This window comes from Tachysurus vachellii, chromosome 20 (assembly GCF_030014155.1).
Source record: "Tachysurus vachellii isolate PV-2020 chromosome 20, HZAU_Pvac_v1, whole genome shotgun sequence".
NCBI lineage: Eukaryota > Metazoa > Chordata > Actinopteri > Siluriformes > Bagridae > Tachysurus > Tachysurus vachellii.
The window spans coordinates 17,943,174-17,963,477 of record NC_083479.1 but is presented as its reverse complement, the minus strand read 5'-3'; the positions used below and the strand labels follow the sequence as shown (position 1 = coordinate 17,963,477).

Sequence of the window (20,304 nt, the reverse complement as noted above, 5' to 3'; positions counted from 1 at the left end):
TGATGGGTATGAAAACCTACACCCGTCACCGGATGTTTGCGAATAAGATTAGACACACCTGATGTAGAGTGTATAATCTGATTTAGAAGATTTTACCATAATATGTATTACATGCTTACGTTTGGCAGAGAGACGAACAAGAAGATGCTGCATAAAGATTTAAACTAATGCAGTCGTTCATGTAGAACTTCTACTTTTACTACTGTAGCCAGGTCATATTAAAATAATAATAATAATCAGCTTTATTATTATTATTATTATTATTATTATTATTATAACTGACTTACAGACCATGGGGTTACCAGTAATTGCTGCATTGTCAACTACCACTTCTTACCTTCTAAATATTTGAGTGGACATCCTCATTAGAATCTGGTCAAGCTATTGTGAATTCTCTGACAAGAATGTGCTACTAAACTGTCTTCTGTTTTTTTTTCCGTCCCCTGCAGATGATCATTGGCGAGTGCGTATCGGTGTATCTAAAACTTATCAAATCAAAGTCCTCTTTTAGCAGCAGCTATGTTTCCTGCCTCTATAAAGCGATCGGCACTTTCGTGTTCGGTGCCGCAATGAGCCAGTCCCTCACCGACATCGGCAAGTACTCGATCGGCCGCCTGCGACCCCACTTCCTGGCTGTGTGTAAGCCTGACTGGAACACGATCAACTGCTCGAGTGGAGCTTACATCGAGAACTTCTCCTGCTCTGGGGACCCGAAGATGGTAAATGAAGCCAGGTGAGTGATCCTACTGTATAGACACTGATCGAAGAGCACTGTATAAATTTATCTAAATTCAGCTTTATCTAGAACAAACTTGGTCTTAACCAATGCCTTGACCACTTCAGAATCTCCTCGAACTATCAAAAACCTTAACTATTACCTTAGCTTCATAGTTAGAACCTCAGGTACTGACGAGAACCATCTGAAGTCAGTTTAAAGCCAGCAATTTTTTAATAACATATTCATTATTTTTTATTTGTAGCTGGAAAAAAAAAATCAGTGGAAAAAAACATTGGGCGGAAAAGGGAACAGCTTAATCTGGTTCTGTCAGAATTTCCTGGTTCCTATCTGTAAGCTATGAGCAAGAAATTATAAATCACCTGTTTAAACCGTGACTTTAGAGGTTTAAGGGGGCAGCCAGAAGTCAACCCAAATACAGGAAAGGATCCCATTGGACAAATGGTCAAGCTAATCAAGAAATTCCAGCTCGTTAAAATGCACCCTGGGAATTTCTTGGATCTCTTATACCCTTAAAGTCAAATGGTGCACCATCAGCACTCTGGTCTACTTCACGAGGGGCTTTGAAGTGGAAATTAAGAGCATGTAAAACATTTATGCCCTTCCACTCTACTAGAGCTACTTTCATGTGGTTCTGTCTGTCTGGGAGGCTTTTTCCAACCAAGTAAGCATGGAAGATCTGTATTTGAACCATGCCAGTCTTTTATTTAAGCACGCTCTGATATCTCCGATGGTCGGCTCCAAGGTTAGAAGCCTGATGCCCCTGCCAACTGTTACAGGACTCTGAATGGTTCAGTGGCATTGGATCAAGCTTCATAAGAGTTCCACTTGGCTCCTGAATGGGGTTTCTGATTGTTCCTGGAGGACCGGGGGAAAGCTTTGATCATTGTTTCGGTAGTTCTTTCAGTGAAATCCAGTTCCCCAAAAGGATTTGGATCCGTGTAGCTTTTGTGGTGAGACTGCGGTTCACACACTCCGGTGTGCTCCAGCCCTGTGGTGAGCCGCGAGAGCCCACACATACAGAGACAAAGAATCTGACACTCAAGGTTTCAGCGTGGTTTCTTGAGCCAGACTCAAGGCCAGCGGGGAAAGTTGTCCAGAACTTTCTCATTAACAGTAGGTGTGGTTCTTGCTTCTGATTGGACAGCACTGGATTCTGCTGGACAAAATCCACCATAGTTCCTAGGAGACCGAGCCATATATAGATCAAATAAAGCATGGGCTGAGGCGGGAGGCCAAGAATAATCATGAATCACCCTTCATTAGGTGATAGCATGGGCAAATGGCCTCACACCAAAGCAGGAGTATGTCTGGAAGATTAATGACCGGTTAATCAAACATATCTGTTTAGTTCATATCTGTTGAGTTATAAAATCTCCTGGAAATAAAGCAGCCTTGGCCCTGATGAACCCATGTCGGCTCCAGAGATAAAAAATTAATGATGCAAATCTGAGATTATGCAGGGTTCCCACGCGTCCTGGAAAACCTGGATATCCTGGAAAATCAATGACAAATGTTCCAGTCCTGGAAAACACATGGAAAATGAGAGAAAACATAAATTTTCCTGGAAAAAAAACTTGTTGTCCTGGAAAATTCTTATTTTTAAATGTTCTTGATCATTTAAAGAACAGTTTACAACCGGTCGAAACAATTAACGTTAGTAACAGAAAGCGCTCTGTTCAGGGACGCTGAGTTTTGACGGCTTGTGATGCATGACGCTGTCTTGTGTTGGCGGTTTCAGCTGCTAGGAATGGTTTAAGTGCTCGAATGTTTTCAGAAAATGGTGACGGGTAACCAGGTTATATTAACCTTGTTAATCTGAATATCATGTGCAAGGGGAATGCACAGCAAACTAAAGCATGTATGACGGGATTGGCCTGAGAAAGGAAAGGGTATTAATATGTGCGGTCTTTTTATTTTATTCATTCATTCATTCATCTTCTACCGCTTATCCGAACTACCTCGGGTCACGGGGAGCCTGTGCCTATCTCAGGCGTCATCGGGCATCAAGGCAGGATACACCCTGGACAGAGTGCCAACCCATCACAGGGCACACACACACACTCTCATTCACTCACGCAATCACACACTACGGACAATTTTCCAGAGATGCCAATCAACCTACCATGCATGTCTTTGGACCGGGGGAGGAAACCGGAGTACCCGGAGGAAACCCCCGAGGAACGGGGAGATCATGCAAACTCGACACTAAGCCACTGTGCCCCCCCTTTTTATTTTATATATGTTGAAATTTTATTCACATGACAAATTGTCTTTAAAAGTATAGTTAAGTAATAGCCATAAAGTGTCCGTTTTTTTTTAAGACTTTTGGAGAGAAGAACAAGAGTGGGAACCCTGTTATGGCTGAAAGGTCTGAGAGCAGTTATAGTAATCGTAATAATAATAATAATAATAATCAACCGAGTCAGGCATTAGATCTGCAGAGCATCTACTTTGTCTCGGTCTCTCAGCCATACATAATTGTTCTTTGCTTCTTTGTCTCCAGCCTTGTGACCTGTAATTTGATCCATCCAGAAGAACCCGGCGGTTCATTTCATCCATTTGAGCTCTTACTTGGCAGCGTTCCAGGCAGACTGCTTTTAGCTAGATAAAGAGAAGTCACTTTATAATTTTAATGCTGCTAGTGTTCGAAGAGGTCCAGGCTTCGTGCAGTTAATGTACAATAGAATCAGTGTATAATTTAATCAGCTTCTAGGTTATCCCCGTTTAGTGAAGACCAAGAGAACATCTTTGTAAATATTTGAAACATTTACAATATAGAAGACCAACCCAGGGGGGCACGGTGGCTTTGTGGTTAGCACGTTCGCCTCACACCTCCAGGGTCGGGGTTGTTCTCCCCGTGCCTCAGGGATTTCCTCCGGGTACTCCGGTTTCCTCCCCCGGTCCAAAGACATGCATGGTAGGTTGATTGGCATCTCTGGAAAATTGTCTGGAAAAAGCGGTAGAAGATGAATGAATGAATGAAAGACCAACCCAGAATGTCAATGATTTCGATCCCATCCATCACACTCATCCTCCTAATCATCCCTGATACCCCATATACCCCCACATCCAAACATAACAGCCATCACCCACCCACTCATCCATCCATCTTAAACATCCACCCTCCCATCTATCCATCCCACACTTCGTTCCCTTATATCTTAACCACCCACACATCCATCCATCCATCCATCCATCCATCTATACCACCTGATCCATTCCACACACCTGTCTATCCATCCCATCCAAACTATTCATCCATCTCACCCACCCATCCCACACATCTATTCATCCCAACCTCCTGTCTTATCCGTCCCATCTATCCATCCATCCGTCCATTAAAAAAAGAGAAAAGCTACGTTTAAAGATCTTCCTATCACTAAATTTGTGTACATGATGCAGTATGTTTAACGATATAACGAGCAGTAAAGTCGGAACGATGCAGTAGCTTTAGTATGTGTCTGGATTTGTGGCTGTAGCATAGCTTAAAAATGATTTAAATATAAAAGAGTGTATTTTTAAATACCGTAGATGTAACTTTCAGCAAACGTTCAACTAATTTTGAGCAGAAACTTTCAGTATTCCTGACGGTACTAACCCCAGGACCAGGAGCAGTACAGATTCGAACCTTATTTTCTTGGAGTATTTAATCTAACGTTAAAGAACTATTTTAAATACATGACCGAAAATCTTCGTACAAGTTTCTTGAGAGACTTGTTCTAAGTGGACTTGGACTTAAACTGTCGCAGTGTTTCATCAGAGATACTGTACATCATCACACTCTTACTCTGTAGTTAGTAAGGGTTATTATTCTGTGGTAACACAGTGTAGAGTATATTTATACTATGTGAAGCTGTTCGGTTTAACGAGCGTGTATTTGTTTCAGCACTAACGTCCCGGTGTAGTCAAAACAGATTTGGGTGCAGAGAGCCTCTGGCTATTATATAAACAGGAAGACCCAAAAGCCCTCAGGATACTCGCCCCACCCTTATTTAGCTGATCCCGTCAATACACACTTCCCCCACACTCGTCACTCTCGGCCTGCCCTTCTCACCCGGAAAAGGGTGTCGCTCCAGCTTCTTACATCTCTATTTTAACTCTATATCACACACACACACACACACACACACACACACACATTTAAACCCATTCAGTTTGGGCAAACAAAAGGTCTGCGTAAACCCCAGTGTCATTAAAAGCTCCTAATGTGTCTTAGTGTTTATTCAGCTTTAACTCACCTGTTTCAGCTCATCAAAGCGCTGACACACCGTTCACCCACACACTTACACACACTTACACACACTTACACACACTTACACACACTTAGCACTTAATACCAACACAAATGAATGGCAGACTTTGTGTCATGATGCATTTTTCTTGGATTTTTATTGTCTGGTTGTTTTATGGCTTTTCCATCTGACTTGTGAGGTTTTTATTTGTTTGTACATTTAAGCGAAATTGATTGAAATTGAGAAATTCAAAATTTGATTTAAATAAATAAATAAATAAATAAATAAATAAATAAATGTTTGTTAAATTATTAGATGAAATAAATATAAATATGACTAATATGATATAAATAATTAAATATCAGTATCAGTAGAAAACCAATAAAATGTAATTGAATTGCAACAAATAAATAAATGGTTCTAAAAGTATAAGATTACATAAATATAAATACGTCTAACATCAAATCAAAAATTAAATGTCCATATCAGTAAGATACCAATAATAAATAACACATTATTGATTATCGCTGTTATTTAAATATTTGTTATGTTATTTTTTAGTGACATATGGGCAGATTTATATTTTATTTTTCCTTTAACTGCATATTTTTAAAGCACAGTATTTATTTATTAGTATTTTTTGGCAATAGGAATCAAGAGTTGGGAAAAATATTTGAGCCCGTCTGTTTTTCTGCGTGTGTTGCAGGTTGTCCTTCTACTCCGGTCACTCCTCCTTCTCCATGTATTGTATGCTGTTCTTGGCAGTAAGTATCTATTTATAACAGTATAAAAAAATAAGAATAAAAATAATATCATCCTCCTCATCCTTTCGTCCTCGCCGAACAGCTGAGCAGCACCTTAAAGACGTCTCTCATCCATCTGCACCTCATTACTGACCGTCAGAAACGGCTTATCTTCTCATCTATGATGAAGCAACACTTTATTTTTTTTTTTTTTGCTTGTAAGATTCAAATCATAATATTTACTGGTGCGGTTGTTGCACTGTTTCAGCCCAGATGTGCCTTAAACCACAATCCAGCACCAACACAAACCTTTGTGTTATGATGATGATGATGATGATGATGATTATAGATGAGGTTCTACAGATCACTATGTTCACAACAGGAGGATCGAGTTCAACGCTGACGTGAAGCGGCAGTTCCACATTTTTTTTAACCACGTTGTACATTTCTGATGCCATACAAAGTGTAATCAGTGTAATTGGAATTGCCCGTCCCTAAAGAACGTTGTAATTACGGTGTAAACACAGACGAGATGTGTTTCTCTGCCACGAGTATTGAAGCAGGGGACTTCACTCAGCAGGACAATTTTAGAAGACGGCTTTGGAACTTGGCGTTTCTTCACATTTTAGATCCTTTATTACGACTTTTTATTACCAGCTTGTTTTGTCTATTGTTATTTATTGTACATCGACTCAAATCAAATTAAATCACTTTCTCCACATCACATCAACATCCCTCCATATTTTATGTAGGAAACTTGAAGCAGCCTTGTTGTTTTGATCCATAAAACATCTGCTGCACGATATTACATGATGATGTAATTATTATATCTGTCAGGCACGTATTCATCACTGATCTTTTAGTGAAGAACTAGACATTTACACTATCATCATCATCGTCATCGTCATCATCATCATCATGCCGCTATGCTCGGCTGCATCACACCGACCTGTTGTTGATTACGTCACTATAATGTCACACTATAACCCGTGTGTTTTATTCCTTACAGAAACATCTCTCTGAGCTTGTGTGTGTTTTGTTTAGTTCAGGGTACACACACTGGGTTCATGGTGTTGGTGACGCCTGAAGGCAGTTGAAATATACATCATCTGTGTGAAATCTACTACTCTGATAAGTATCAGATGATCCACTCTTCCCTCTCTCAGCTTTATCTGCAGGCTCGGATGAAGTACGAATGGGCTCGACTCCTGCGACCCACACTCCAGTTCTTCCTGATTGCTGCATCTGTATATACAGGACTGTCCCGTGTCTCTGACTATAAACACCACTGGAGTGACGTCCTTACGGGTCTCGTACAGGGAGCCGTCATGGCCTTACTGGTGGTGAGGCTCTTTTTTTCCATCTACACTTAGACTGGGTTTAGAAATAAACCAGATCTGATTTTATCCTGTTGTCACTGCAGCTTTACTGATTAATTCAGTCTGATGCATGACTTCAGCTGTAACCCATCAGAAGCTCAGCAACATGTGTCCTGTATCCTCCATCTGGTCCTCTCCCCCCTCCAGCTTCTCCTCTCTCTCTCACACACACACTCTCTCACACTCACTCTCTCACACACTCACTCTCTCACACACTCACTCTCACACTCACTCTCTCACACAGTCTCTCTCTCACTCACACACACACTCACTCTCACACTCACTCTCTCACACACACACACTCACTCTCACACTCACACACTCTCACACAGTCTCTCTCTCACTCTCACACACACTCTCTCACACTCTTCCACACACACACACTCACTCTCACACTCACTCTCTCACAGTCTCTCTCTCACTCACACACACACACTCACTCTCACACTCTTCCACACACACACACACTCTCACACAGTCTCTCTCTCACTCACACACACACTCTCTCACACTCTTCCACACACACTCTCTCTGTCACAGTTGTAGAAAACAGATCATTCCTTAGAGCAGATTTTCCTTGAAATGAATAACAAGCATTAAATGTGTAAATAGTGCACATGCATACGGAGCGTTTATTAACCCTTTATTTATAGTCATAACTCAGCTATGGAGGTTTGGATTAAATTCAAGTGAGCAGTCGATCTAGCCGACTACAAGTAGTGTGTAATAAATATAGTAAACTTTTACAGTTAATGTGTCCTTTCTAAAAAATAAAAAAAAATATATATATATATATATATATATATATATATATATATATATATATATATATATATATATATATATATATATATATATATGGTGTGTATTCTCTTCTTTCTTGGAGTTATACATCATTGATGCTCTATACATTACTTACCTCAGTTTCATCTGATTCTGAAACAATCGTATGTCGTGTGTAAGCTACTGATTGATGGGAGATTTGTTCTGCTAGACTACAACAGTCAGTGTGTGTAGTGAAGCAGCTGCTGTGATTTGGACACGATGAGCACGTCGAGGTTCGTTCCCTGGTGGTCTGGAAGCGATGCTCCCACGCTCTCACCAAGCAGGGAACCAAACCAGTTCCAGCCCAGAGCCAGGATAAAAAGGTTGTGATAAAGAGTGTTGTGTCAGGAAGGGCATGCAGTTTAAACCCGTGCCAAATGGAATACGCAGATCCGCTGTGGTGACCCATAACAGCGGCGGCAAAAAGGAAAAGGACCGGCGCCAAGTGATAACGTTTGTTTTGTAAACGCTAACAGGAAGTAGGGTTTTTCTTGTGGAAAGTCCTAACTCTTCTGGATTTATCCTGGTGGGACTGGTAAACTCTGGCTAGTCATCTTAACACCGATTGCAGTAAGTGACGCATGTAAACAGTCGCATGTGTTACTTTTGAAGGAGTTATAACGCAGCATTACTACCTGAACTCAGCTGGAGTTAGTGATTATTCTACTTTTTTTTTTTATCCGTGTTCCACTTCTTTTTATGTCCAAATATCACCAACACGTTTCTTCCTTACTTTTCTCCCTCAGGTCTTCTTCGTGTCCGATTTCTTCAAGAAGCCGGCAGCCCCGCAGAAAGAGGACGAGATGGGGCACACCAATCTACAGGAGACGCCGACTAACGGAAACCACTACGACATCACTACCTGAAGCTACAAGGAACCGTCGCTCTGCATCTCGCTGTTCCGACAGCGGGGTCGGATGTCAGAGCGCTCCGAGCGTGAGGAAGGACCACTGGGGTGGAAACCTGTGAATGTATCCCCCGCTTTCCCCCTCTGCTACACCCAGACTCTGCATCCCATGATGCCTTTAGGCTAATGATGCTGCTTTTCCTGTGTATGATGCTAACAGATTTGCTCTTTAAGCAAAGTTTTTTTTTTTTTTTAAAGAAAAGAAATATAAACTCGCTATACACTTTTTTTTAATTAAAATTCTATTAAAACATTATGTACAAAACGCATTTTGAAGACAAAACAAAGGAGTCATGAGAGTTGTGAAGCTGAACAATAATAAATATGTTCCGTCCGCACCGTCTTCACCTTGTCTTTATGAAACAAAAGAAGTTAAGAGAGAAGGCGCAGCTTCATCCATCACAGGTAAAGACTGGCAGCAAACACAATGTCACGCTTGATCTTCGTGATGCCTGGTGAAAAAAAAAAAGAAAAAAAAAAAAAAAACAAGAAATAATTAGTAAAAGTAATTATATGAAATTTGAAGGAATTTCAAAAAATTCAGCCCAAAGGTTTTTTTTTCCCCTCTATGATAATTTTCTTTTTAAACCCACAAGTCGGGTCTGTGAACTGTCTGTAGTTCAGGTGTTCACCTTCCCGTCAGTTCGATAAGAACAAAAAGTCTGAAATTTATTCTAGCATTTGAAATGTTTCCACAAGGTCCAGCAATAATAACTATACATGAAACTGAGCTTTTGGGATGGAAAAAAGAAGGGAAAGGCGTCGTACCGAGAGCGAACTTGTTCTCCAGCTCAGTGTTCCCGATGGCCTTGGCCGCTTGGCACATCTGCCGCAGAAGCTCCTCCAGGCGCCTCATGCAGCGAATAATGCTGCCTAAAATTGCACACACAGAGAGAGAGAGAGAGAGAGAGAGAGAGAGAGAGAGAGAGAGTATGCATATGAGTGGAGGAGAAAAGAAAAAGAAATTGCTCCATGTCCTCCCTATGGAGTGATAACATGCAGCCGGTTCTCTCTTGCTTGACTGCATACCGAGTGAATCGTGTCACTTTCTGGCCTCCGTATGCTTCACTAATTAACCGTTTGCTTCCATTACATGTTGATTTCTTTCTTTTAAAAAGGTCGATGGTTCTTGGAACAAGACTCCTCTTTTTGCACCGGGGAGCAACAAACTCAACCGTGTGTGTGTGTAAGGGGGATAGTACAAAAAGTGCCAGGAACGCCATCTCCTCCGCTTGTGTGTTTTCAGGTTTATCCCCTGCCTTCACTTTAATTTATCATGCTGCTTTCACTCAACCTCCCAGTTACACAGAGGAGCCAGGCTTTCCTTTCCTACGCTACGCCTGCGGTACTACATTAAATATCGACATCACAATGTGTGTTTAACTTGCCGAGAAGTAACAGGACTTACTGCACCAGATATTAGTCCTAGTCCCAGTTAGACTAGTCTACTAACTAGTTGTGTTTTTTCCATTTGTAGAACATTTTATAACAAAGCTTCCATAAGCATTTAAAAGAAACCATGTGTGTGTGTGTGTGTGTCTGTGTGTGTGCAGTAAGCGCATGTTCTCTGGGCATGGTACACAAAATACTTTTCCAGAAATCCATAGCCGTATAGTTATTAGCGACGGAGGTCTTTATTGAATCAGGACAACATGAGACTCGCTGCCAAGAACTCAACATGTTCCTCAGTGGATCAGTTCCTACAGGAGAGAATTCTGTTCCACAATCACACTGCAGCCACTGGTTAAGTTGTGTAGTGTGTTTACTGATACTAACAAGGAAGGGAAGGGAAGAATGAAACAAAAAAAAAAAAGAGAAAATTGCACAGGCAAGAAAGAAGAAAAATATCACCTTCGAAAACGTCCGTCATTTTGCAGATCTGGGAGAAGGAGGCTCCGTTGGCCCACGTGTACACTACGTCCATGAGGTGAGGGCGGAACTGGTTCAGGTAGGCGTCCTCGTCCACGTCCAGCTTTGCCTCGGCTGAGATTTTAGCGATGCGCTTGGCACATTCCTGTTGATCAGATTCAGGTGAAATAAAACCGTTACAGCTAAAGTGGAAGACTTTCTGGAGCTACGGGATGAAATGTCACTGAGGAGTAAATCGCTGCCCCTGGGGTGCAAATCGTTGGCCCTGCAACAGTTTTAATACATAAAATAAATAAATAAAATGCTAAAAAAAACCTTACTGGAAAATACTGAGATGGTATTTAACACTGTGGGTTTTGTTGCATCATAAAATGTAAGCCAATCATTTTGCAGTAAGGAACTTCTTCTCATGTGACTTCAGGATCTAAAATCAGGGTTTAACTGTAGTCACCTTCATGAGCGATTTTCTCTTTTCTCCCACCGAGCTGTTGGAGGCATTACGTTTATGGCCGAGTGATTAAATGCTTGGAGGGTTTATATGGACTACTCGTTAGAACCTGTAGAGGAACTGATACAAGACCAAATGTCTGACAGTTTTTCTTCATACAGAGATATTCCGTACGTCTTCACGTACACAAACTCGATGCCCATTTCAGGCTAGATTTTTTTTTCCTATTTGTTTGTAAATAATCGACATCATGCAGGATCTGTAGGATCTGTTAAAAGAATCTTAATAGTAAGGGAAAATGCAACATCTGGACTCGGGATAGACGCAGTGACGCGTCAACTGCAGATGTTGCAATTTAGAAAGTAAAAATAGCAAAATAAAGTGTAATTGTTTATCACTTTAATAACTTAAATTCCTGATGCAGGACCACAGATCTGGTCTGACAAAGCCAGGACTCTTCCCAGGGGCCATGTGTTGTCATGGAAATAGGACTGAGTTTATATCTGGAGCAGGAATATGACCTAAATCATGCTGGAGGTCTAAAGCAACCTCCTCTTCATTATTATCTGCTTTCTGACTACTTTCTGCACGAGCGCTGATGGGACACGACGTGTCAGAGAAGCCCTGGTGCTGCATAAACAATCACAGTGTGTGTTACCTGCATCTGTCGGAGCGGGCCGGCTAACTGCTCTGTAAGTTTAGGCATCTCGTTAGCCTGTGGAGAGAGAAGGAGAGATGGAGAGGAGGAGAGGAGTGAGAGCAGGAACAATATTCATTAAAAGGAAAGAAAATAAACTCAACTCGCAGCATTAGCGAGCTCACTATAAAAATATGAAATGTAAACCAGACAACAATAAATGACGGCACACAAGGAAAATAAAACGCGTGTCAGGAACATAAATCTCAGAACGTGCTGTTCCAGTAGCTACCACAAGCTGACCACGAGTCCCGACCTCGCAGTGAGCTGCAGCGGTACTCACTGACTCGTATTTAAAGGTTTTATGAGATTTGAGGCATGTTGCGTAGAGGCCACATTCAGGCCAGGGGCAGCTAAAACTGGCCAGAGACCTCGTATTAAAGGCAGAGCCAGGGGTCTATTAAGTCACAGAGGAGAAACTCCAGGCAAAAAAAAAATATATTTTTGTAACCCTGTCTGTGTTCTTTTACGAGCAGTCACGAGTGAGCTGTTGGGTAGAGGGGACCATCAGATACTCAGACACAGAGAGCCATCAAAAAGCCTACGTTCATTCATGCTGGAAGCTTCAGAACTCATCAGAAGCTGCTATGTATTGGTGAGGGTCAGTGTGGGATTTGCTGAGATTAGTACAAATAGAACCAACCAGGTCAGAAAATATCATTAGGACACACAAATAACTGTTTGCTGAGATGTTAGTGCTGGTCTGACTTTCTTCCACAATGAGGGAGTGGACAGAATTTAGTCCAGTCTCCCTGAGGACGCCGGACGGGGTCAGACCTCCCGTCTCCCTGAGGACGCCGGACGGGGTCAGACCTCCCGTCTCCCTGAGGACGCCGGACGGGGTCAGACCTCCCGTCTCCCTGAGGACGCCGGACGGGGTCAGACCTCCCGTCTCCCTGAGGACGCCGGACGGGGTCAGACCTCCCGTCTCCCTGAGGACGCCGGACGGGGTCAGACCTCCCGTCTCCCTGAGGACGCCGGACGGGGTCAGACCTCCCGTCTCCCTGAGGACGCCGGACGGGGTCAGACCTCCCGTCTCCCTGAGGACGCCGGACGGGGTCAGACCTCCTTCAGAAGCAGGCAGGACTGGACAGAAGAATAAGTGGCCAGAGTAAGTGTGAGTGGTCAGGAGTATGTGAGAGAGAGGGCAGGATTTCTGACAAATTCGTCATACGTTCATATATCGTTGTCAGTACAGTTGGCCTGAAGTCCTTCAAGAGTTCTGTTTGGTCAGAAAACATTTGGGGGCTGATGGGATTCTGGATTTGTCTGAATTCCTTCTGTAGACGGAGGGAGGGATCCAGGAGTGGTCAGGTTTCCTTTGAGAATAAGTACAAGTGATCAAAATTGCGTCAGGAGTGATTGGGATTTCCTTCAGGAGAGGGCAGGATCAGTCTGAATTCTGTTGGTGCAGCCAGATTTGGGATTAAATAAACCCCATGAACACCTGTGTGTTGAGGCCAGGAAGTCTGAAGCACTTAACACAGTAAGCTTCATCTTACGACCACCAAGAACTGCAGGCTTGAGGAATCTTCCTCTGAGACTGAAGTTGGACTACAACAAAGACTGTGTACTGTGTTGTTCAGTAGTGTTCAGCTGAACCGATATACTGCCAGACATCCAGCTTTAACGGTTTTAACAGTCAGTAGGAGACACAGAAGCACTGGGACGCGACACAGACGTTTGTAGGAGGTCAAAAGTTAAACCCGAGTTTTTTTTCCAGCCGTAATGCGCTCAGAGGACGAGGAGGACTCGAGCTGTGCTTTCTGCAGCGTGCGTGAGAGAGACGACAGGTGGAAACGCTTCAAAATGACAGCTGACGGAGGAGAGAAACCAGCTGTCTCACATGGTTTCCCATAATGCCGAGCGAGCGAGCCACAACACACAAACACCTTCCATGCTTGATCATAATCTCAGTGTATACGTGTCTTAAAATAGCGCAAAATATGACTCATAATAAGCATGTCCTTTTCCACTGCTAGAGCAAAACTGCATCGACCTCTCAGTCATTATGAGGAGCAAATTACTATCATTATTATTATTATTATTATTATTAACACCTTTTCCCTGTGGATGGTTTAATTATATGAACAGACTACATTCACATTCTTGTTTTTTCCTGTCACAGTAAACAAATTCACCGACACGATTAATGCACGTCGGTGATGTCAAGTACTGTATAAAAAGAGCACAATATCATCAGGGTAACGTTTAGTGACCGAGTGCTGGCAGGAAAACGATCACTAATGCCAAGTTAATCACAGTCTGAGCTCACTCGTTTAATCAGAGCTTGTGTTGCCAAATATCAGAAAATCAGACTCCAAATAAAATCAGAATGTGAGACGTTTGGTGATGTGGACAGAATAATCTGACAATCGCTCACATATGAGAGTAGGATAGGAATGTAGTAACTCGATTACATGAGGATTGTTCCAGGCTTTAAGACTCATCTCAAAATGGACTTAATCGGGCTACAAGCTTCTCAGTTTTCGCTTCAATTCCCATGAAACACATCATACGTCAGCGCAGTGGCACCGTGCCGTGAAAAGTTGGTCTAATCCACATGACGAGAGCTCCACATGTGCTACCAGCACGACAGCAAGCACCGTTTTTAATCAAGAAATCTAACGTCTAAATATACAACGGTGTAAATGAACCATGGAGGAGGACGAACACTGAAGGCTTTGGGCCAGCTGGAATTACAACAAGTAAAACACCACAGGATGATGTGGGACCCTGGGAACCTGTGTCTTATTTTATTGTTATAAAAGGGCATTTTTACACCTATTACTCCATTTGCTGAGTCAGAATCAGTAGAAAGTGACTTGTGGTTCGACGCTGCACATAATAAAACGAACTAAATGGTTAAATAAACACACCACAAACAACGATGGAGGAAAAACAACCCTTTGCCAATCAAAGCCAACACTTAATAAATAATTAGGTAAATGTATAATAGCTAGAACATTTCTCTCTCTCTCTCTCTATTTGTTGGTCACGTTCTCAGTGCAGTTATACCGTACACAGTAACGTCACAGGTCAGTGATCTCAGCACACATCCAGCCAAGACAAGACTGAGAGCCAAAAGAGTACAAAAACTACAGAAACAATGACAAATGCGTTTATGATTTAGAAAGAAAGAAGGAAATAAAGGAAGAACTCAATTAAAAAGGAAAGAATGAAAAAAAAGAAGGAAAGAAAGAAAAACAATTAAAAAAAAGAAAGAAAAGAAAAGAAAGAAAGAAGAGGAGGAAAGAAAGAAAAACAAAAAAGAAAAGAAACGGACAATTAAAAAGGAAAGAAAGAAAAACAATTAAAAAAGAAAGAAAAGAAGGAAAGAAAGAAAAACAATTAAAAAAGAAAGAAAAGAAAGAAGGAAAGAAAGCCAAAAAAAGAAAGAAAAACAAAAAAGAAACAGACAATTAAAAAGGAAAGAAAGAAAAGAAACAATGAAAAAAGAAAGAAAAGAAAAGAAAGAAAGAAAAACAATTAAAAAAAGAAAGAAAAAGAAAAACAATTAAAAAGGAAAGAAAGAAAAGAAGGAAAGAAGGAAAGAAGAAAAAGAAAGAGAGCAGCAGGTTCACATAAGACACTTTTTATCACTTCCACACTAAAACTGTGCCACATGAACCTACTGATCATATAAACAGCACTGAAGTTTGGACCCTTACACGAGTCGTCGTTTGTGTCTTCCAGAGGATTCTGTTTATTCAGGAAATCTACTTATGTGTTGACATTTTATAAGCCTTTACCTTAAACTGTGACTTTATGGGAAATAAACAGAAGGTGTTAGTTACATTTTCCTGGAAGACGAAGCAGCTCAGTAAAGCTGTGGCCTGTTCAGCAGTCAGATCATTAAAGAGGCCGTTAAACACCATCTCGGTCAGGAGCAGCTCGTCCGCACTGTAACACACACCGATGTTAATGTGAGTGGATCAGATATCTCCCATAACTCCATCCTTATACATGTGTGCATCATTTCTTATTTAAAGAGCAGAACATAAGTAGAGGATTTAACACTTGGGTCTCGAGAGTGTTTGCAGCCTTCTGTTTTACTCTCAACTCAACATCTTCCTTATGAGCGGACGCTTCACCTGCTGATCTCGCAGGCGACGCGGCCCTTCACCTCGATGACATCAGAGGACGTGGCGAACCCGAGGCGGCGCAGCACGCGCTTCCGACACTTCAGCTCATCCATCTGCAGCACCGTGCGAGCCTTCTTCAGCTCCCGCTTTGCCGCCTTGATATCACCGGCAACCTGCAACACAGACACACACACACACACAGGTACTACAACTGCGTCACATTACTCCTGGATATCAAAGTAGGAAATGCTTTATGCATTTAGACAGACGTGAAGATGTGATCGAGAGGAAAACGATCTCTTTGCACAATTACGGGCAGGGCTACAATGCACAAAGACAGTGTGTGTGAAACAGAGGTTGTGTGAGAATGCGAGGCTGTTATATGGAGACAATAAGAGGTGTTTATGGGTGTGTGTGTGTTTGTTGGCTGTTCAGGAAGTTATGTCCACCCAGTATTTTGATTAAATTGCCACTGCCGTGTGTCAATACATAAGAACTCCAGGCTCAGGGACTGTAAACATCATATAAAAAACAGACAGACTCTCGTGCATAAACGTTACTCACTATAGAAACGCTACAGACACTGGTTTAAGGTGAGGCTTCGTAAATGTGCAGTTAAGTGTGATCTGGCTTCACACGCCAAACTAAAAGTACGACATGACTATTTCCCAGTATTTCCATCTCAGTATTTCTCACACACACACACACACACACACACACACACACATATAAATAAAAAGGCAACCTCTCCTGATCTGATCTCCAATAGGAGGTCAGTTTCCTGCCTTTGTTTCTAGCAGGAAATGTTAGTGCTCTCAACACAAAAAAGAAAAATGCTAGACCACCGCGTGTGGTCAATTTACCTGAATCAAGAACAAACCTTTCACAAACTGAATAAATCATAAACCAAATAATTTACTTCTTGTAAAAAAGTCCGCACCGCACAGGCTATGTTTAACACATGAAGTGGGTTAAACGTTCAAAAATGCTAATAAGCTGTTATGATGCAGTAACACTGGTCTGTGCGTGTGTGTGTGTGTGTGTGTGTGTACGCACCACTGCTTTCTTCTCACACAGTGTGTAGACAGCCCCGAGGTTGGGGTCAGTGTGGAGAGGGTGTGTGTACATCCTGTGTTCGAAGGCCTCCACCTTCTGTATGACTTTCTTCAGTCCGGAGTCTTTGATGCCCATATCGTCAATGGGGTCTAACAGAGGAAGACCATCGGGGAAACGTTTCTGTACCTCCTGAGAGAGAGAACGCAGTTACAAGAGTTACAAAAATGCAGTGAATAAGATCATAGTGTGTGCAGGACTGATGTCTTCAGCTACAAGAGAACTACACAGAACTAATATTTTGGTTATGATCCTAAAAAAATTCCCCAAAATAAAAAAAAAAACACACCATACCCATGTACACAGTAGAGACATTATATATTATATGTGTGTATAGAATTTTATACATATAATACTTATAGTGTGTGCATGTGTGTGTGAGTTACCTGCATGGATTTAAGCATGCTCTGTCGGTTGTCGTAGGGCCGCAGGTCTTTGGGGATGTAGAGTCGCACAGAGCTGATAGCAGTGAGGAGATTCAGCATGACTGGCACCACCTAATTAAATAAATAAATATCAGTGAATCACTTTATAACCATCTATCACTCAATTATATTCTATTAGAAGAACCATAAAAACCAAGATCCTTTAAAACATCCATCCTCTGGGAATTGTTCAATTCTATTTATAAAGGTTTTTCTTTTAAAATAACAATATGTTAAAACAACAGTGATTGTTTACACAAACCTACGTGGAAAAAAACTATAGCATTTTGCCGCCTTGATATCACCCACAGATACTTAGTGAGACACTCCCAACACCATGGCACTTCCTTTTCTATATAATTCACTTAAAAACACACCTCCTGTGGATCCTTCGGTTAAAACTAAAAGTCTGTACGTGTTCTACGTCCTTACCTGCATCTCTCCTTTCTCTCCCTGTGCTGCAGGTTTGGCTGCCTCTGTAGCTGCATTTTTCACACTGTCCTTACTGCAGTGTAATAAAACCTCCACTACATACAGAGGATCCAGATCACCAGTACTGGCCTAAAAAACACACACAAACTAAATATTCATATCTTTACAACAGCTTAAATACTATAAACATTGTGCAATTAATCGCATTAGTAATTTAAAAATAAATAAATAAATAAACAAATAAAATAAAATCAAGGTGTGCACAAACACCCGGCCGTCTGATGTAAACTGGGTAATGAATAAAGCCGACCTTGACGTTTGTTTTCTTGGAGAAGTTAACCACGATGCCCCAGCCAAAATCTAAATCGTCCTTTTTCACCTGTAAAAGAGAAATGTGGAAACGGTCAGTGACGTGAAGGAGAGGGCAGGAGGTCAGACGTCCCCCTGATAACCACCAGGCTACAGGAAAGGCAAGTCACTGATTTGGACCAGGATACGAAATCAATAAACTGCACAGGATGATAATTAAAGTTGGGGTGCACCATGTGTGAGAAATGCTTCAGAAAACTGAGGCGGGCCGACAAACAAAACAAACGTGTAGCCAATGAGCAGAAAGGGACGTCTTGTCAATATGCGGCAGAGAGAGTGTTCAGTGCGCATGTGTGACATTAGCAGAAAGCGATTGAAACACTGACATGGCGGACACCTGCCGTTACCTCTGCCTCGGGTTCTAGGTGTTGAACATCGTCTTCCGCGTGAAACGGAGCTAAACCTTTCACGGTACAACACACAGTACTACAAATACACATTTGTATCACCATAATATTACTCATTGAGTTCATTTATTGATAAAAATATCCCCTCGGCCAGCTGCCCCAGCAGGTTCCGCCATAAAAGTTGCCTGGGTTACGTATGTATGTGTGGGCGGAGCTATCAAAACAGAGGTGACACCCATTTGGGTTAGGGGCGTGTTTGTTTTGATGATTTCAAATGTCAACATTTTCTTTCAGAGATCGTGCACCCCACCTTTAATGAAGAATTAGCGCTAACATTAAAACGAGAATATATTATTAAAGCAACAGAATACAGTTCTTAAAATTATATATAAAAATAAAAAACATGCTAATTGTAACCTATTATAATAGCCTCTGAACAGAAAGATCACCTTGACCAGTCGGCCAGGCTGTAGAAAAGGCAGGCAGTATTTGGGTTTATGCACATATTCTTCTATATCTTTGGCCAGCTTGGCTAACTGCTGGCGGATTTTATAGTAAGTGACCACGCTGTCCTCGTTGGGGATCTCGATGCTGTTGTACATCTCCTCCAGCTTCTGCATCTCTGAGGATGATGAAGAGAAACATTACATCACTGCTATCGTGTGCTATAAAACAAACAAGTCATGTAGTAACATGCTGATGGTATCTACAAAGAGCGCGTGAGGGCAAAAGGTCACATGGTTTCTTCATTTATTTGTATTTACACTGGTCAGGGAACATCGGGGGTGAGGGGAAGGCAGACTGGATGGAACGCCAGTTCATCACAGGGCACCACACACACACGGGCAATTTAGAGTCACCAATACACCAAGCCACATTTGTTTCCACGGAGACCAGGCAAAACTTTAAACTACTAGGATTATAAGTGCATCAAGAAGGAAAAAGCCTCTCATAGACACGAGTTATCGTGTCTTTAACCTCAAGAAGCCGTCAGGGATCAATATGCAAACGTGAGGCATGCGACAACAGTTTACATGGAGTAGAGGCGTGGCTTGTAAAGTTCGTTTACATATTTACATATTCATGAGCACAAAAATACAAGCTCCTAAAGTGTTTACGGATCTCGTGGGGAAAAAAAAATAAAATAAATAAATAAATAAATAAATAAATAAATAAAAGTCTTACTCTCCACTACACCAGGGACAGCTTTGTAGTGCTGGAACTGGTAGAAGGACTTCTCCAGCATGTACTCGGGGTTAATCTCCTCCACACGCAGCAAGTTCAGGACCATGTTATAGGTGAGGTGGAAGGCGCTGTTCAGAGGGTCAGCAGATCCCTGAGCACAGTGGGAGAGAAATAAACAATTATTTATCCAATGTTACATGGACTGATGCATATGAGATGCTGTTATCTGAGCATAAATAACAATAAATAAAAGTTATTCATAGGGGTTGAAATTTAAACCCACAAAGTGCAGCATTACTGCCTCGAGAAACAAGCAGGGGAGACATTTGTACGTCCTCATTCTGTTCTACAGAACCAAGTCATAATTTAAAGTCATGGTTTATTCCTTTCCTTAAATAAATAAATAAATAAGACTACATGACAATTTGAGTAACAGCTCACAGGCACTATGAATCATTACGCAGCAAAGAAGTTAGCACGTCACTTTCCCCCGACGTAAAACAGTCAAA

General features: G+C 41.7%; 2 protein-coding genes across 3 annotated transcripts in view; one reads left to right on the top strand and one right to left on the bottom strand.

Annotated features, from left to right (window-relative positions):
• Positions 1 to 9,168, top strand: part of plpp1a (phospholipid phosphatase 1a) — a 26,286-nt gene extending 17,118 nt beyond the window's left edge. For both annotated transcript variants that reach the window (XM_060896483.1, XM_060896482.1), the window contains exons 4-7: positions 450 to 733; positions 5,678 to 5,735; positions 6,881 to 7,057; positions 8,665 to 9,168. In XM_060896483.1, coding sequence (XP_060752466.1) covers positions 450 to 733; positions 5,678 to 5,735; positions 6,881 to 7,057; positions 8,665 to 8,784 — 639 coding nt within the window. In that variant the 3' untranslated portion in view covers positions 8,785 to 9,168. The remainder of the gene's footprint in view (positions 1 to 449; positions 734 to 5,677; positions 5,736 to 6,880; positions 7,058 to 8,664) is intronic.
• Positions 9,039 to 20,304, bottom strand: part of mtrex (Mtr4 exosome RNA helicase) — a 26,034-nt gene continuing 14,768 nt past the window's right edge. Inside the window, exons 16-27 of the mRNA XM_060896480.1 lie at positions 19,796 to 19,946; positions 19,060 to 19,232; positions 18,205 to 18,273; positions 17,895 to 18,023; positions 17,424 to 17,534; positions 16,981 to 17,169; positions 15,934 to 16,097; positions 15,637 to 15,742; positions 11,801 to 11,857; positions 10,677 to 10,839; positions 9,594 to 9,698; positions 9,039 to 9,277 (exon numbers count right to left, since the gene is read on the bottom strand). Of these exons, the coding sequence (XP_060752463.1) occupies positions 9,225 to 9,277; positions 9,594 to 9,698; positions 10,677 to 10,839; positions 11,801 to 11,857; positions 15,637 to 15,742; positions 15,934 to 16,097; positions 16,981 to 17,169; positions 17,424 to 17,534; positions 17,895 to 18,023; positions 18,205 to 18,273; positions 19,060 to 19,232; positions 19,796 to 19,946 (1,470 nt within the window). The 3' untranslated portion in view covers positions 9,039 to 9,224. The remainder of the gene's footprint in view (positions 9,278 to 9,593; positions 9,699 to 10,676; positions 10,840 to 11,800; positions 11,858 to 15,636; positions 15,743 to 15,933; positions 16,098 to 16,980; positions 17,170 to 17,423; positions 17,535 to 17,894; positions 18,024 to 18,204; positions 18,274 to 19,059; positions 19,233 to 19,795; positions 19,947 to 20,304) is intronic.